General features: G+C 33.0%; 1 protein-coding gene across 1 annotated transcript in view; it reads left to right on the top strand.

The window, feature by feature from the left end:
• Positions 1-17,572, top strand: part of LOC129223372 (syndetin-like) — a 52,526-nt gene that overhangs the window by 18,462 nt on the left and 16,492 nt on the right. The window contains exons 11-20 of the mRNA XM_054857952.1: positions 125-257; positions 1,349-1,532; positions 6,942-7,040; positions 8,659-8,749; positions 11,760-11,948; positions 14,565-14,677; positions 14,759-14,853; positions 15,817-15,908; positions 16,491-16,517; positions 16,656-16,766. Coding sequence (XP_054713927.1) covers positions 125-257; positions 1,349-1,532; positions 6,942-7,040; positions 8,659-8,749; positions 11,760-11,948; positions 14,565-14,677; positions 14,759-14,853; positions 15,817-15,908; positions 16,491-16,517; positions 16,656-16,766 — 1,134 coding nt within the window. The remainder of the gene's footprint in view (positions 1-124; positions 258-1,348; positions 1,533-6,941; positions 7,041-8,658; positions 8,750-11,759; positions 11,949-14,564; positions 14,678-14,758; positions 14,854-15,816; positions 15,909-16,490; positions 16,518-16,655; positions 16,767-17,572) is intronic.

Here is a 17,572-nt window from a genome sequence, read left to right as displayed (position 1 = left end):
TTTTCCTCTCTCTCTGTCTCTCTTTTCTGTTTTGGTAGTAACTGATAAGTATAATAGTGGCTATGAAATAGCTTTGAAATAGTTTAGATTTAAAACTATTAATTTGTTTCTATTTCTCTTCCAGTTAGTCAATTCAGATAATTTTTCCGCGTGCTTGGCGGCATTGTGTAAAGCATTGTGGCAAATCATGCAAAGCTACTGGCATATTATTGAATGGCATGAAATTAATGATGAATGCATAAAATCAGGAGAAAAAGGTAATATATAATCCTCTGCCAATGAAATAGTTTCTTTGTGTATAATTTTATCAAAAGAATGGAATTTTTGTTTCTTCTTATCTGTACATTTCTTCTGAATGACTTTGTTCATCAATTTACTTTAATACGATTATAGTGATAGAAAGTAGAAACCATAGAGTTAAAAATGACTTAAATTACTTTGTCTTGTGTTTGATTATGGTATAGTAGAATTAAAGTTCATTTACTTGCAAGATCACTTTAAGCAATAATAATGTTTTATAAAAAAAAAACACTTTAAGATTCAAAGTTGGTAAATATCTGAAAACTTATAAAAATGGTATAAAAAGTTAGATACTATTGAATAAAATAAATATATTATTATTATTATTATTATTTTAAACACTTGTTAAATTTTGAAATATTTTCATTCAATAGCTCAATTGTTATCAAAACCACTGTGCCCTAGTGATCACATTGAGAGGAGTTTGGAATTTAATCCAGTTCCAGCAATAATTCCCCAGTTATAAGCATAACTGGGGAAAGTTGATCCATTAATCTTGCTCCTGATGTTTATGTATGGCTCGACTTTCTCTTCATGAGTCTCTCTCATGATGTTCGAGCTAAAATGTTCATTACATTTCAAACTCGTTAAAGTACCAAAAGGTATTTTAATAAAATTGAACCTTGATTATCTGAAGCAATTAGGACCCATCTTCTTTTTATAACTGAGACTTCTTTCCTTTTAAGATTGCGCACATTTATATGTGTCATTTGTTTCTGCATATGATCTTAAAACTAAAGCTATTCCAAAACCAAAACAAGAATGAACTGTCATATTTATATGTGTACTTGTACTCTTCCAGTGAATAATAGAAATACCTGTGCCTCATGCTATATGGGACCTGAAGTTTCATACAACTAAAAAAGAAAGAAAAAAAATGAGAAACGTGGAGGGAGGGGGAATGGTAAATAGAGTTTTCGGATAAAAAAATAATTGCTTAAATAATGCATTTTTTTACTAAGTGATTTCAAGCAAAAGATTATAATGCACTTTATTTTTGATACATCTAACATTCCTTCGTTCTTTAAAAAAATAATTATGTTTTTAGAAAGTTCTACTGTTTCAACTGTGGAGTCGTCTTTCAATCGGACTTACACCAAGCAAAAGCTGGAGCACGGATTGTTAAGAATTTGGCAAGATGTTCAGCAGAAAGTTAAGGGATATCTTCTGGCATCCGATTTATCTCCTTTCAAGTTTGATGAATTTATTCATATTTTAGCTTTAATTCAAAGGTTAGTAAGTAATTTGGTGTTTAATGAAAGATATCCATATTTGCCAATTCTACTGTTTTTAACGGGAGACTCCCGTTTTTTGCTTCCATCTCCCAATTTCCCATTTTTTAAGATTTTCTCCCGTTTTTTCAGTCAATAATCAAAAAGTTTTACTTTCTTCTCAATAGATGGCGCCCCTTTCTAGTCTATCAATGTCAGGGAATAAGAATTTTTCCAATTAATAACTCCGTTAGAAAAAATTAATTTTTTGGAAGTTTTCCACATAGCATGTGCAACGAAGCACGTGCTCTGCCGAAAATTGCAGCAGATTTCAATCTTTTTGCATCATGAAAATATTTCAACTATTTTGAAAGTTTGAAGTTATTTTAGCATGTACTACCCTATACCTACTTATTATATATATTATTTTCATTATATATTGTTTTTTTTTTTTTTCGGATTTTAGGAATTAAATTTTGGTAGCTACTTTTCTGGAAGAGACTGGGGAATGTACAAAACTCTAAGCAAGTTCACTACTTATTATTAGGTTTTTCCTTTGCAGTATGTTTTTCTTTCTGCTACCAATTAGCTTACATCTGCGAAAAATCCCCATTTCACTTTAAATTTAGTATTCATGTTATTTAAAAGCACAACTAATACGTTGTGAAGATTTGTCTCTGGTGAATCACCTATATACCTCTAGTGGAATCTCCTGTTTTTTTTCTTCGAAGGTTGGTAAGTATGGATATCATTAAGTTTTCATGTTGCATTTTATATTGTCTAAATCAGCTTGATGGATATGATATTTTAACCAGGGCTGTGGAGTTGGAGTCGAACAAATTTTGGGGTAACAGAATCGGGGTCGGGAGTCAAAAGTTAAAAATTCCAAGAGTCATCGTCGGAGATTTTCTTTTTAAGACCACAACTCTGCTGGTGCTTGCAGAGTCTGAATCAGAGTCATATGCTCTACAATTCCTGGAGTTGGAGTCTTTCAGTATCCCTTCGACTGCATCTAGAAGGCTATATAGCTATTAGCAGCGGCGGATACAGCCAGCAGGCAACCGGGCATTTGCCCGGTGGGCCAGTCATGCTTGGGGCCGATCAACTAACAGCAAAGTCTTTCGGGCCTGTATACTAAGAGCAAAATGTAAATTTTGCGCACATGGGTTTAGAATAACACAAATTCGCAAAACACACTTTTCTTTACGCATGGGCTAAAGCTTGCGGGTGGAGGGAGGCAGGGCCGTCACTAAAAGGGGGGGGGGGGTTTGAAATGGGGCTGCCCAGGGTATGATTACCACACAGGCTGACTAGGCCTATGCCTGGGGACCCATGTTCCTAAGGGGCCCCACATTTTTAAAAGAATTTTGCATAGCAGATATAAAAAATACATGTATTTAAAAAAATTAAAAATTATGACTTATTAATTAGAAAAAACTTCTTTAAAGGGGAATTTTTAATCTTTCTGCCAGTAACGAATTTACTTGGTCACGATTATGAGAGGGCCCAAAGGGGATGCACATAAATGATTTATACATAATACAGGGTGTTTTAAAATGAATAGCGGGGTTTTAACATGTTATAATATTTATTACACCAAACTTACAGCCACAAGTCATATATCAAATGAAAGAGAAACTCAAACAGTTTTGTTTGTTGGCATCAGTTCGCATGCGCGTGGAATGTTTCTGCTGTTATCCGCTAGAAAGTGCTTGTAGCAAAGATGGCGACTAAAGAACAGAAAGCGTTTGTGTTTTACAGAACACTTCATCTTTCTGCAAGATGGTGCGCCGCCTCACTGCCATAATGAGGTACGCGATTGGCCGTAAGGAGCCTAATGACAGGGCTTGTTTCCCATGGCCTCCACGGTCACCCGATCTAACGCCGTGTGATTTCTATCTTTGGGAGTTTATTAAGGACCGTATGTATGTGCCTCCATTGCCAGCCGACCTTCCCGAATTAAGGAACAGGATTGAAACAGCTGTTGCAGCAATTACTAATGAGACACTCATCAAAGTTTGGAAAGAACTCGCATATCGTCTTGATGTGTGCTGAGTGACGAATGGTGCTCACATTGAACACTTGTAGGCTATTATATAAAAAACCGTTTGAGTTTCTCTTTCATTTCATATATCACTTGTGGCTGTACGTTTGGTGTAATAAATATTATAACATGTTAAAAACCCGCTATTCATTTTGAAACACTCTGTAGTTGTGTGATTAGACAAAAAGGCCTCCAAAAGTGCATTCGTGCTTTAAAAATGTAAATCAAACACTGTATAGTCTTCAGACTCCAAATTAATGTGGGCCTAGGGCCTCACTTTTGGTTAGTCGGGCTTTGGGGCTGCCAATATATTTTTAGTGGTGGAATAAAAAATAAATGAATAAATTAAAAAAAAAAAAAAAAAAACAGGAAAACCTGAGCGGTTGTAAAAAGTTCAAATTATTTTGGTCTCTTTGACGCTTTTATTTATAAATGACAATTTACAACTGCTATAAAATGCAACTTACAACAAGGGCCGACGTAAGGTCATGTTAGCTTAGTTGAAGAATAGGGGCCCAGCTCGGAATTGAACTCGTGAAGAGGGTAAAATATCCTAATGGTAAAAGGTGTAGGAGGCGGTTTGTGAAAAAATTGACCTATGTCATTTTTTTCTCGGATCCGCTTTTGCTCTCGGCGACCCTGTTTATAACAATTGGAATAAAAGTGACAAAATATTTTTTTTCCGTAAAATTATTTAAAAATATGCAATTTTAAAATACCATTGCGGAGTATCCAGTTTCGAAAATTTACTGGAGGAAAGTACTCGAACCTCTCCCATTTTTTTTAACATTCCCAAAGTGGTGTGGTGTGGTTTTAAATCAACAGTATCAAAAATTTTCTGGGAAAGTGCCCTGTCCCCTCCTCTCTCTTGGCATCATCAATGAAGAACCTTTTAAATCTTGTTTTTAGTGCTTCAATTTCGAAAATTTTCCGGGATGAGCCTCCTGAAAACTCCTTTTCCTAACATCGCTGAAGTTCAGCAAAAATTTCGTTTCTGGAACTTCATTTTCGAGTAACTGTCGGTGTCCTAGTCTTTACCAAAAAAGTCTTTTAAGACTTGAACTTGAAAATTTTCTGGAGGATGGCCTTGGAATCTATCTCGACTTAAAATCACCCAAGTTTAAAATTTCAGAAGAGAGCCCGGGAACCGCTCTTCTTACCATATACTCAAAGATAATTTAAAATTCTGTTTTGGGATTTCCACTTCTGAAAAATTGCAGCAGGAGGAACTCTGAACCTACGCTCCCCTAACATCACAAATATTGCCTAAAATTGAGTTTTTAAGACTGCAATTTCGAAAATTTTCCGGGGGAGAGGTAAATTCCCGGACCCCCTATTTCAGACTCAATGTTAATCTTTCCATTAAGTTTATATTGCTGATACTTTAATGGCTCCCAGAAGCCAGAAAGCTAAGTCCTCTCTCTCTCTTTGTATTGAGACATGCGTTTGAAAAAATATTAAGGGTCTGCCAAACTCGTACCCGACCTCTCCCACCAGGTTTTTGACGTTGCATCGAGTCGGGGGGGGGGGGGGGTCGTCAGGATATGGCAGTATAAAAAAAGGAATGTTTATGACAGTTCCCAGTAAATCATGTTTGTGTCGAGGGACCCATCACGTTCTAAGACGGCCCTAGTCTTTCACCCATGAACATCGCTAAATCACGTTCATATAACAGGGCAATTTACTTGTTATGACTGCAGAAAAGGACATACTAGCCAAGCAGTGTTATCATTATGAAAATATTCAACCAAGTTCCGGGCATTATAAAAATACTTAAATGGACAATTACAACTCCCCCCCCCCAAAATAAGGTTTAGCTAATATTGTATCAATTTCTTCACCGTTAAAGCGCAGAAGTGCCCATATCTGTTAATATTTTTTAAATGAAACATATTTAGTTGCTAAGAATAATTTCCTCATATTTAAGTGATATCCCAATCGTTAGGTAAAATTTAATATCGATAAGAGCTATAAGGCCGCTACACCTCCTAATGCCAGGGCCGATTTTTTCAACCAATCCGCCACTGGCTATTAGTACATTGTGAATTCCAGTAATTTTACTATGATAGCTCATTTTCATAATAGTAAATTATTTTGTGGATTAATAAAAATGTGTTTGACTAATATATGCTTGCAATTTTTGGAAGATATGTATGTGTTTCTGTTTGTTAATGTCAGGGTTCATACGCTCCTTCAAAACTTCTCTAATACTCCTTCATTCAGGAAATTTTTTGAAGGGCCTTTCAAATTCCTTCATTTTGGTTTTAACTCCTTTTTTAGTTCAATACTACATAATTTTCCTCTATGCCAGTTACTTAAACTGCTTTGATCGACAACAAAACATCGTCACAAGGGCAAAGGTATAAGGAATATTTTGATGTAGTAATTTTGTTTATTTATTTTTTTCGAAAGGTGTGATTAACAAATTGATCGTACAAGTCGTAAAAGTTGAAGGTGAAAATATTATTAGATGACTAAGACATTTCATAAGTGAATTAAAACATTCTTAAATGATGCTTGGCTATTTTTTCAAGTTTTATGATTATTGCTTTTCCCTCCAGAAAACTCTCAGTAGTAGTCAGTTTTTCTAGTTATTATTTAAATATTTAAAAATACATAAGTAGATGTATTCTGACGTGTGCAGGTAGAGGGCAGTAACTACAAATTTTTCATTTTTCATTTTTTTGCATTTTTGTCATCTATAGTACGTTACCTTTATTGTACAAGCTTGCTTGTTTGGTTTCCGCTGAAAAAAAAAAACGCGAAAAAGACATCTAATTCCAACATTTCCCTATTATTAGTATGAAATCCAAAATACGTTTCTTCAAATATCTCGAAAACTCATTTCTGCAGATACTGCCGTTTAGCTGCGCACGGCAGTATTGTATTAAGTAATTGTGTTGAAAAGAAATTGTTTATTAAATTGCAGTTATGATATTGTAAAAAAGGTCATCCACATCCACAAGTGATGTCATGCCTTAAAGGGGAAACAGGTTCATGAAATTGTGGCTAAGGGAAGAGAGAGGGTGACAAAAAGTGACATCACACAGTTATTATAATAATATGACATGTGACAAGAGGAGTAGTAAGGTGAAGTGTGACACTTTGTGACAAAGGGGGAGGGGTCAAATATGTTGAAAAAAAGTGTGACATCATTAAGGATAACCCATTAGTACTCCTTCAAAATCTCATTTTACTCCTCCAAAACTCCTTCCTTTTATATCTGAAATTGAGTACAAACTCTGAGTGATGTTTTCATTTTAATTGTTTAGTTAAATCTCAGTGAAAATTTAAATTGATCTGTATTTTTAACTGAGAAAATTGATACTTTTCTGCATAATTTGTGATTGCTGTATGAAAATCTTATTAAGTATTTTTTTTCTTAGACTCATTGATATCGGTGAAGATTTTTGTGGAAGTCGCTCGGAAGATTTGCAGGAGTCAGTGCGAAAGCAATCTGTTAATTATTTCAGGAATTATCATAGGTAAACTTATCAAATGTGTTACCTTAATGAAAAGCAAACTTTTATCTTGTGCAAAAATCATTTATATAAAAACTAGTGTTTTAAAGCTTCAACTGCTACTTATATATTTCATACATGTATTTCTGTGTATCTTCATTCCTTGCATTTCTGAAACTTGTACACACAATACTGGTTTTCAATAAGTACAGCTTCATGTTCATCGACGCTCCCATTACGTCAGATCCTGTCCATTTTTACTTTCTTTTACAAAAAAGGAAGTATTGTATTCGTAAAAAATTTCACTCAAAAATCAACCTTAATTTCTATTTTACTCACCCCCGAATGAATGTCGAGTTTTTTTCCGACTCGTATAAGTGCCTAAGAACGTATAGACACGCGAAATATCCGTAATGAGGATTCCTGAGTTAATTACAATGAATTTTCTCGTGACGTATGTATGTACGTATGTATGTATGTGTGTAGATATGTCACATAACTCAAGAACGGTATGTCCTAGAAAGCTGAAATTTGGTACGTAGCCTCCTAGTGGGGTCTAGTTGTGCACCTTCCCTTTTGGTTGCATTCGAGTGTTTCTAAAGGGGTCTTTTGCCCCTTTTTGGGGAGAAATCATTGTTCATTTCGATGTAAACTCAAGTGCTGTTATAATTTGTCAGACAATTGGCGATATATCGCCAGTCTTTGGGTCGCTAAGTCTTGTTGCCAATTTGGCGATTTTTTTTTCAAATCTGTTTCAATTTGGCCACTGTTGATGATATTTAGAGAGTAAACTATTGAATCATATAAAAATTTCCAATAATGGGGAAATGACATTAAATTGAAGTAAAAGGAAGTCATGTGATGCACAAATCAGCTCGTTTCTTTTCTGTTTTATGTAAATTGTTATATATTATACAGAGTTAAGACTACTTATGCCAAAGAATAACTTCTGAAGACTATAAGGGCTCCCACACTTCTTTTGGTAGAAAGTAACCTTTGATAATAAAAGGTACATTGTTCGTATTTTCTTTAAAAAAAAAATCCTTGAACTGTTATTTGCTTGTTGACTGTCGAATATGTGGTGATTTGTAGCAAGTAAACTAGCAAAAAATGGGGCTCTAATTACTTGTTTCACAGTTTTTGAAGTTGTAGTTTTTGTTGAGAATATGTTTGAAGTACATAAGCACAAATAATGGAAATTGGCAACTGTGGGAAGTAAACCGGAACTCAAAAATTGAGTTACGTGAGTGAATAGTTTTTAATATTTTTATGTTGTATTGCCAAGCTTGTTTGCAACTAAGTCCTGTATTACAAATTTCTATTTATTAAAAAGTAGTATTTTTTTTCATTTATCTAAAGTGCAGGTGTTCCTCGTATAACATGGTACTTCTACAACACGGTTAATTTACTAATATTTCTTCTCAAACACATGGAGGAAATTACTGAACAGAAATCAAACTGAAGAATGGCTTTGAAACATTTGCATCACTGAAAAATAAAATCTTTTTAGTTCCTATGTTCGAAAAAAAAGTAAACAACTGGGTGCTTTATGATGAATTTGGAATCACAATAAGTTTGACTTGAGTTTTTAGAATGTATGTATAATAATATATTACCCTTTTTTTTATATTCTTGTTTTTAGAGGCTTCATGGAAGAACTACGTACATTCCTTGAACATGAAAGTTGGGAAATATGCCCAGTTCATTCTGCCTTTTCTGCAGTTCATCTCCAGGTAAAAAAAAATATTACTTTTGGAAACTCTAAGCTTAATTTTGGTATTATAAACTTCATCTTATGATTTAATTTTCGTGTAAAAATTCTAATCCCATCATGGACACATGCAAATCCTGTGCTTTCATTTACATACATACAAAATGCATTAAAATTCATTTGATTTTGATATTTTTTTGGATTAGACTTTTATATTAACAGAGTGACAAGAAATATCTTGGACAAACGTAAACACATCCATAACTTTAATGTTAATGAAAATGTAACAACCAAACTTCAAAATAAGTATGAGTACATTATTTCATCTAATATATCCACAAGTTTTCAAAGTGGTTACCTTTAGCCTTAATACAGAGCTTTAAATGTGTCACAAAATTTTCAGCTCGGGACCACAACTCATTTACTGATATTTTATCCTATGCGTTGCATAAGGATTACTTTACGGATGCCGAAGTTTTATGAGGTTTAGCACACACTTTTGTCTCCAAGATGGACCAAACAGAATTATCCATTGGTAGGGTTCGAAAATATTGTGATATTTTCAAAAATATCGAAAATATCCGATATTTTGATATATATCGGATTTTTTGATATATATATCCAATATTTTCAATCAGCGCAAACTAAAGCCTTTGAATTTAGTAAATGCATCTCCAATCACTGTTGCTTAGTTTTTTATATTATTGTTATAATATGTAGACTTAATGTTAATGTTTCTTTCATTATTTATGTCTAAATATATAGTTCATGTAAAAATGTATGTCTTTAAATAGTAATTTCGTATGAGTGATAGTTACAATTATTTGCAAAATCTGATAATTTAATGTTAAAAAATAAATTCTTACGCAGAATATACATTGATATTGGCTGTAATATTGGATGTTGAGATTTTTATTCATATGCTCTGTAAAACTAATTGTTATGCTACTACCAACTAATTTACGTGTTCCCTGTAAATATCACAGAAAAACATTATCAGCTACAAAATAAACATATTATATTTATGATAGGTTAATTAATACAGCATATAAATATAGAATTTTATTCGTTGGTCATTTAAAATATTAAATGAATGCTATTAATATAACTAATAGAATTTTTATATTGAAAATATCGTATTTCAAAAAAATAAATATCGAAAATATCAAAATATCATGTTATTTTCAAAATAAATATTGGATATACATCATGATATATATCATGATATATATGGACTGATATATATCAGCAAACCCTGTCCATTGGGTTCAAATCTGGGGATTATGGTGGCTTTTCTTGAGCTCCAATGAAGTCTGAAAAATGTGTCGTGCTCCAATCTTGAGTGCCTTTAGCTCTGTGTGCAGTTTGGAATCCTGTTGGAAGATCCATTTTTTGTTTCCAAAGAACCTTTGTGACCAAGGTAAGACAACATCTCCCAAAATGATTTTATCATATGTTTCTTGATTAATCTATATCCCTTGATTATCAAAAGCAAGTGATATTTTCTCACTAGCATAAATCCCATCCCAACTATTAGATTGGGGTCGTTGACGCCAATCAACAATGCAAGGAGGTTTTGGAGACAAGGATGTGTGATAAACCTCATAAAATTTTGAAGATTAAGAAATCTTTATGCAAGGAGTGGAAAGAAAGATCAGGTAAGTGAGTTGCGGCCCAGAACCAAAAATTTTGTGACACATTTAAAGCTCTGTATTACGACGAAAGGCAGCCACTTTGAAAATTTGTGATATATTATGACAAAATAACATATTAATATAAATTTTGAAGTTTGGTCATAATGTTTTTCATTAGAATTACAGTTATGATGTCCTGATATACGTGTCCAAGTTATTTCTTGTCACCCTGTACTTATGACATCAAAATGCTGTTGATTTTAAAAATGCAGTTCAGCAATTATACTTCTTCTCTTCTATCCATTTGGTTTGTGTTATGTTTCTTTGCTTGCACTTTGTTTATAATTGGTATTCACTGTGCTAATTGATTTCTCCAATTAGAATATCTTTTTTCAAATACTGTCAAAACATACTGAATGTATCTTAAGTTTTTAAACAGCATAATCTGGCGACAACAGTAAATTTTCACTGCACTAAATCTTTTAATAAGAGATGTATGAAAATTATCAATTGTTTGTAATTTCTTTTCTATTTGTGTATGAATCTCTGCAGCTGTTTTCCTTGTTTGTGTTTACTACAAGGGATTTTAGTAAACTAACTTTTCAGAATCAAGCTTTGCCCTGGCAACCTTAGCTTGTTTATTTGTTTTGGTAGTTGAAGGCCTAAGAACTCAATAAACTATACTTGAGGCAAAACCTAACCTGGCAACGTCGTAATGCTATGATTAGTATCTGCATAGCCTTCACAACACTGCCAGGTTGGGTTTACCCCAACTAAAGCCATACAAAGTTTATTATGTGCCTTTTATGGTGCCAACTACATTAAGGAGAAGGTGTTCTAGAGTTGTTTAAGGATAGTTGGCCCATTTCTGTATATTGAATAGGAGAATACCAGACATTATTTATTATGTGACTTGACAATGGCGTTGAACTGCCATTTTAATGTGTCTCTCAAAGCAGTTACTAAAAAGCCAACATTAGGTAGCCCAAAATTTTTGACTCTTAATCAAAATCATTACAGCTTGCTGTAAGTCAGGTGATAGCATTTGTATCATGCTACCTGTAAATAAATACTGTGACCACGGATGGTATGGAAAGACAAACATCCGTTTTACAGCCGGAAATGGACAAATCTATTATTTTTTAGCGATGCCAGCTTTCTTGAAGCAGAGTCTCATTCAAATGAGCGGAATACCGTCATCAAATTTTTACTTTTCCCCTTCATTCTGATAGATTCGTCTCGTCTGGACGTTTGAAAATTCTATACAATCCGTGGTTGGACAGTATTCTTGCAGTCTTTTTTTTTTTGGTTTTTTAAAATAATTTATTTTTTGACATGCATTAAGTTTTAACTATACTTCAAAGTAATCTCATTACTTTTCAATCATGAACATTGTAGGAATTCCGATTTCTTACACGTTCCGTCGTGAAGCATCAATCATTCTCATCTCCATCGGAAAAGCCAGATAAGCCTTCTAGTCCCGGTCGCAGAGAAAGCTTCTTCAAGAGGCAAAACACAGAGTCCAATAATCCTTTTGATGAAAAATTTGATGATGATGAAGGAGAAGAGAATCTCTACTTTAAAGAGGTGAGTTGCATAGAGCTGTTATGCTATATCTGTGTAGGGCAGCGTTTCTTAATTTCTTTTTTTTTTAGTAGAACTCTTTTTAATTTCTAGTTTTTTCGTGGAACCCATAGTTTTTCTTTAATGGTACAGTGAAACCTGTGTATAATGATACTGTTTGTAACAATAAACTTGTCTATAACTATATTTTTCTTGGTCCCAGCAAAATGTCAGCATGAATAATCAAACTGTCTATAGCCATAATCTGTCTATAGCTATTTTTTTAGGGCCCAACAGTATCGTGTTAGACAGGTTTTACTGTATTGTTTTAATGCAGCATTCTAAGAGTGATTTATTTGATTAAACATGACAATACAGCATACATACAACACAAAGAAGAATTTTATTATCATTGCTTAAATTTTCCAGTGCTATTCTTTTTCTACAATAAGAAACATGTCGTGTCCATTGGATGTCTGTGATAAGTTCGACTTTCTGTGTCCCTCTCCAGATTTTCCTCATGTAGCCCCCGTAAGGAAACCCTGATCTTGATTGGTAACAAAAGAACTAGTTGTTATACTCCCCCTCTTTTCGAAGAGATGTTATTTTCATCGATTTTCTAAAAAATAATTTGAGCTTTATTTCTCAATAGAAGCAGTGCAAGTCTCACAGAGCCATTGAGTGACCTTCGTGGAACCCTGGGGTTCCACAGAATACAATTTAAGAGATGCTGGTGTAGGGTAATGAAAGAATTACTCAATCGTCCAATAATTGTGTACACCCAGTCAAGTCCAGTGGTGGATACAAGGGGAGGGTCATGGGGGTCATGACCCCCCCCCCCCCCGCCTCTAAACTGCAGACAATAGGATCTGTCCATTGTGTTCAAACATTTTATCAATAAATTGTGAACAGTTTCAGTAGTTTTTTCAACTTACTAATTATTTTTGAAAGCAAATATTGGAACTACTACTTGTTTTCATTGCTTATAAAATTAATTTGTAACGTTTATTACCTATTAGGTGCCTTATTCCTGACCAATTCGGTGCTTTCTATTACATTTTAAGCAGTTTCAGAAATATTTCATCCCCAAAACAGTAGGTTCATTCATGGGAAAGAGGGCATTATTCAACTTGACCCCCCCCCCAAAAAAAAACACAATTATAGTCTGTATCCGCCCCTGATCAAATCAAGTACCCAAATTATCAAACCTTTTATCAATCCCTTAGATCCATATTTACCTACAATTGCTCTTTATTTTAAATAAACAGACATGTTAGTTGTAATATGTTATTTTACTCGATACATACCTTTATTGGATACTGAGTCTGTGAGGGTATACAACATAGCGAAATTATTTATGTTGCTCTTAAACCATGGGGTGCATTATCAGTTTGACAAAATGTGGTATTTTTGCCTTGATATTTTATATATTTATTTATTTATTTTGATGCTATCACAATATGGATGATATTGATTCAATAAGGTATGACTATTAAGTACTTGAAAATAGGCTGTGTTGTCATGCCAAATAGTCCTAAGAGTATGTACTCCTTTTCCATAGAAAACCAATATCGCTATTTGCATTATTCAAACTCAATGCACAATCATTTTTCATTTTGGGACTGAACCTTTTGACTATGGTAAGTACTTCTAGTAATTTCATACACTAACATTTATTTCTGCTATTATGTATGCATCAATGTGCAGATTTTTGGTATTTTCTATTTGGAATGTAAAAGCTATTCTAATATGGCTATTGATTTTAAGAAAAATCATCTTTGTATACAATACAAATGCTAGATAGCGATTAAGTTTTTTTTCTTTGTTAAGCATACTATCTTATTGGAGACTTTCTCTTTGCAACAAAATGAGTTAGTTTCAAAGCTAGAAAAATTAAAACTGTTAAGACACCGTATGGTTGAATTTTGTGGCTAAGGTAGTTATTGGGTTTTGTTCAAGCGATAATTCAGGCATTAATGCAAGTTCCAGTTTAGCACATAACACAATCAACATTTGAACATGTATTTCAAAAACACTCAAAGATAAAACTTGAAGAATACTTTGAGAGGTAAAAGCTTGATTAAGAAGTTTCAACACCATTTCACGCTGACATGGCGTCAAAACAGTTGTTGTTTCTCTCCATCTTATCATTCACTTTGACCTTCAAAAAAAGTAAATCATTACACTTTACTTCAGTATGCTCATTTGCATCTCTGTGCATCACCACAGTAATTGTGAATGCAGGCATATTTCAAATATTCCATTAAGCAAAAAATTCATTACATAAAATACACTACCAGCTCTGTCATTCCATCCGAGGACAGCAGTTTTGTACGTTTTAGCACTCATCAGCCCGGAATAGAAAGTAACTTTTCTCCACACACTCCCCACCTCTTAACTTTCAGCCTTAGGTTAGAATAGGAAGTAACTGAGCTGGAGGCGGAAACCATCTTAAAGGAGCCAAGAGAGCCAAATGAACTGGTAGCTAATGTAGAATTAGCACACCAGATGAGTGGCCGCAGCAATGGTTCGGTTCAACTCAAACTGCAGTCCTCGGATGGAATGACTGAGCTGGCGGTGTATTTTATGTATTTCTGCCTTAGGGCTGGTAACTTACTGCAAAAAAATTCATTGCTTTAGAATGACGAACAGAACAGGACAAGTTATGATTCAGACAGTGACGATTCTGAAATTCCTGATGAGCTTAAAAAAGATTTTATCGAGGAAAATACAGAAGATCTTCCACGTAAAATGTAAGTTGATGACTTATTGAGTTTCTTAATCATTTATCACTTACCAACTGTTATTTTTTCATTATCTTTCTTTCTTGGCAGTCATTCCAAATTAAATAAGAAAGGAAGTGTTGGAGGAAGGAAAAAACATGTTGCAATTTTGACTAATACAGCTTTGAATGTACTTAGATCATTTGGTAAGCAGTTTTTATTGTGAAATGAATTGCTTTCTGTAACCTGTAATTTTAATAAATCCAGTCCCAAATACTCTGTACAACTTTGAACCAACACTCATGTTGTAATATTTTAAAACATCAACCATGATCATACTGGTGTTATAATTACTGGAAAACATGGAAAACCTAGAAATGTCAGAGAAATTTTTTGTACTGAAAATGTCAAGGAAAAGTCAGAGAAGTTCACTTTTGTATGCAGAAAAGATGGATTTTTTAAAAAATTATAACCAGTTTCAAAGGATTTGTGTTTGTTTTTCATAGTTTATTAAAATAAATTTGGTCAAAAATTTCATGCAACTTGAATTTACTAAAAGAAAATATTTCTTTCCTTAAACTAGTTCTTCAACCCCACATTTTGTTTAAACAGTTATATAAACGCAAGGTGTATAAAAATGTCACATTAGCACAGCCAACCATTAAAAAAATAGCGAAAGTAGCTAAACTAACCTTTAAAAAAGTACCTGGAAAATTTTTTGTTTAGGGTATAGAAAACCTGGAAAAGTCAGGGAAGTTGAAAATTTTTTTTGAGTAGGCACCCTATAATTAATAAAATTGTTATGATCACGTCATTTTTGTATAATGCTAATTTTAAATTAATAAGAAGTATATAATATTGAACATCATTTATATTTTTCTGAAAAGTTGGAATAAATTTTGTACAAGTCTTTTTTGCTTTATTTTTTATTCACTGCTGAAATAGTAAATGTTCATATACAAAAATACATTACTGTATTCCCTCCCCCCTCCCAGCGCCATGTAATACTCAATTATGTACAATATATTCCAGTACAGTATTGGTGGTGTAATTGGGATTGGGAGGTATTTTTTGTTCTGAACAGAAAATTAACTGAAATTATACCATTGAATTTGTAAGTACTTTTGGATTATGTTTTTCTAATGGATTCTGTTTGTCCATTATTAAAGGTAAATATATGCAAATGATGAGTGTTTTGAAGCCAATAGCTTTTGATGTCTTAATTTGCATGTCTCAGCTCTTTGACTATTATATGTACTCGGTAAGTAGTTTTTCTCATTTTTTCCACTCTCCTGTTTTTTTTCAGAACTGAATGATACATTTAATTGCTAATTATGATTAGTAAACTCCATATTTTCCTTTTAACTATGTGGTTCTTTTTAAATCTTAATCATAATTAAAAAGCAAAAGACATTTCTGTTTTATTGCTATCAGAGTATGTCGGGAGTATTATGTAAATATGTAAAGTTGAATGCAAAAAATCATATAGAAATAGTTATACTAAATCTTTATGATGTGCTAAGAAAGTTTGTAATTTCAAAAGTTTGGTTATTTTTTCTTACTTGTTAAAATATTAATTAAAATACTTTTATTGTTGATGTATACTTTTTATAATGTTCTTTGTGGTGTTATTTTTTTTAGATTAGTTGTTTGTTATAAAATGATTAACTTAAAAAAATTTCTTCATTTTGTTTGAAGGCCCAAGAAGTCGAATAGAAAATTATGTTCCATTAGTCAATTCCATTTATGGAAACAAAATGTTTTTTAATACTTTACTTTTGTTAGAATTTTTGAAATTTTTAAAAATTATTTGAAAAATTTAAAACAGAATACTTTTTTTTAGGTATACATCTTCTTTGCAAAAGAAATGGTAAGACTTCCCTGTTTATTAAAGCAACATTAAGTTAGAAAGTAAAGGTTTTGCTTGAAAATAAATTCTTTCTACTTTGAAATTAAAATGAATTGTTAATGGCATGGGGGTTTTGAGTTTTTTTTCTTTTCTTTTCAGAGTGACCTAACTGAAAACACATTGAGCAATAAGTTAAGAACATCACTGAAGCGCATAAGAGAGAATTTGATGTGTGAAGAAGTAATTGAAACATTTGATAACCGAAATAAGGTAATTTATATCTGAAAATACTACAAATTTAGCTAAATCTATGCAATTAGAAACCACCTAAAAATTGCTGCATTTTGCTGATCATAAAGGGTGTCCCAAAATTAACGCAAGATTTGAATTTGCCGACATTTTTGCAATAAATGGTTGGCAACCCTGAAAAAAGGACTATTTGACAGCTGAGAGTTTAGGGTAATCAAAAATGGAGCGTTATACAATACAATAACGTGCTTTCATTATTGAACAATTGTTTCAAAAATAATGAAAGTTGAGGCTAGTCAAGCAGTTACTGTTATTGGCGCTCGGTATCGGTAATGCACGGGTGTTTGTGGGCTTGTTGACATAGACCTTTGAATTCAAATAACCCCATAAGAAGAAATTTTAAAATGTTAAATCACACAATCTAGGGTGCCAATTCTGATGACCGAAATGAGAGAGTACGCGACTAGGAAATGCCTTATGCAGTAATTGAAATGTTTCACTCTCTCTAGCTGTATGGTACAATAACACCACATTTTTACTAACTCTAAACTCTCAACTGTCAAATTGTTCTTTTTTCATGGCTGCCAACAATTTATGGAAAAAATGGTGGGAAATTCAAATCTTGCTTTAATTTTGGGACACCCTTTAAATGCTGTGTATATTAGTTTTGCTCCTGGTAGCAGAATCTGTTTCCCAGCAATGACCATCCCAAATTCTTGAGCAAATTACAAAACTCTCTTTCTTAATTTAAAAAACAGCCAAAATTTTTAGTGAAAAATAATGTTATATAATTAAGAACTCAGCATATATACCCAGGGCCGGATTAA

Source organism: Uloborus diversus, chromosome 5 (assembly GCF_026930045.1).
Source record: "Uloborus diversus isolate 005 chromosome 5, Udiv.v.3.1, whole genome shotgun sequence".
In the NCBI taxonomy this organism is placed as follows: domain Eukaryota; kingdom Metazoa; phylum Arthropoda; class Arachnida; order Araneae; family Uloboridae; genus Uloborus; species Uloborus diversus.
Note: the sequence above shows the minus strand (reverse complement) of the source record. Positions and strands in the feature narration are given on the sequence as shown.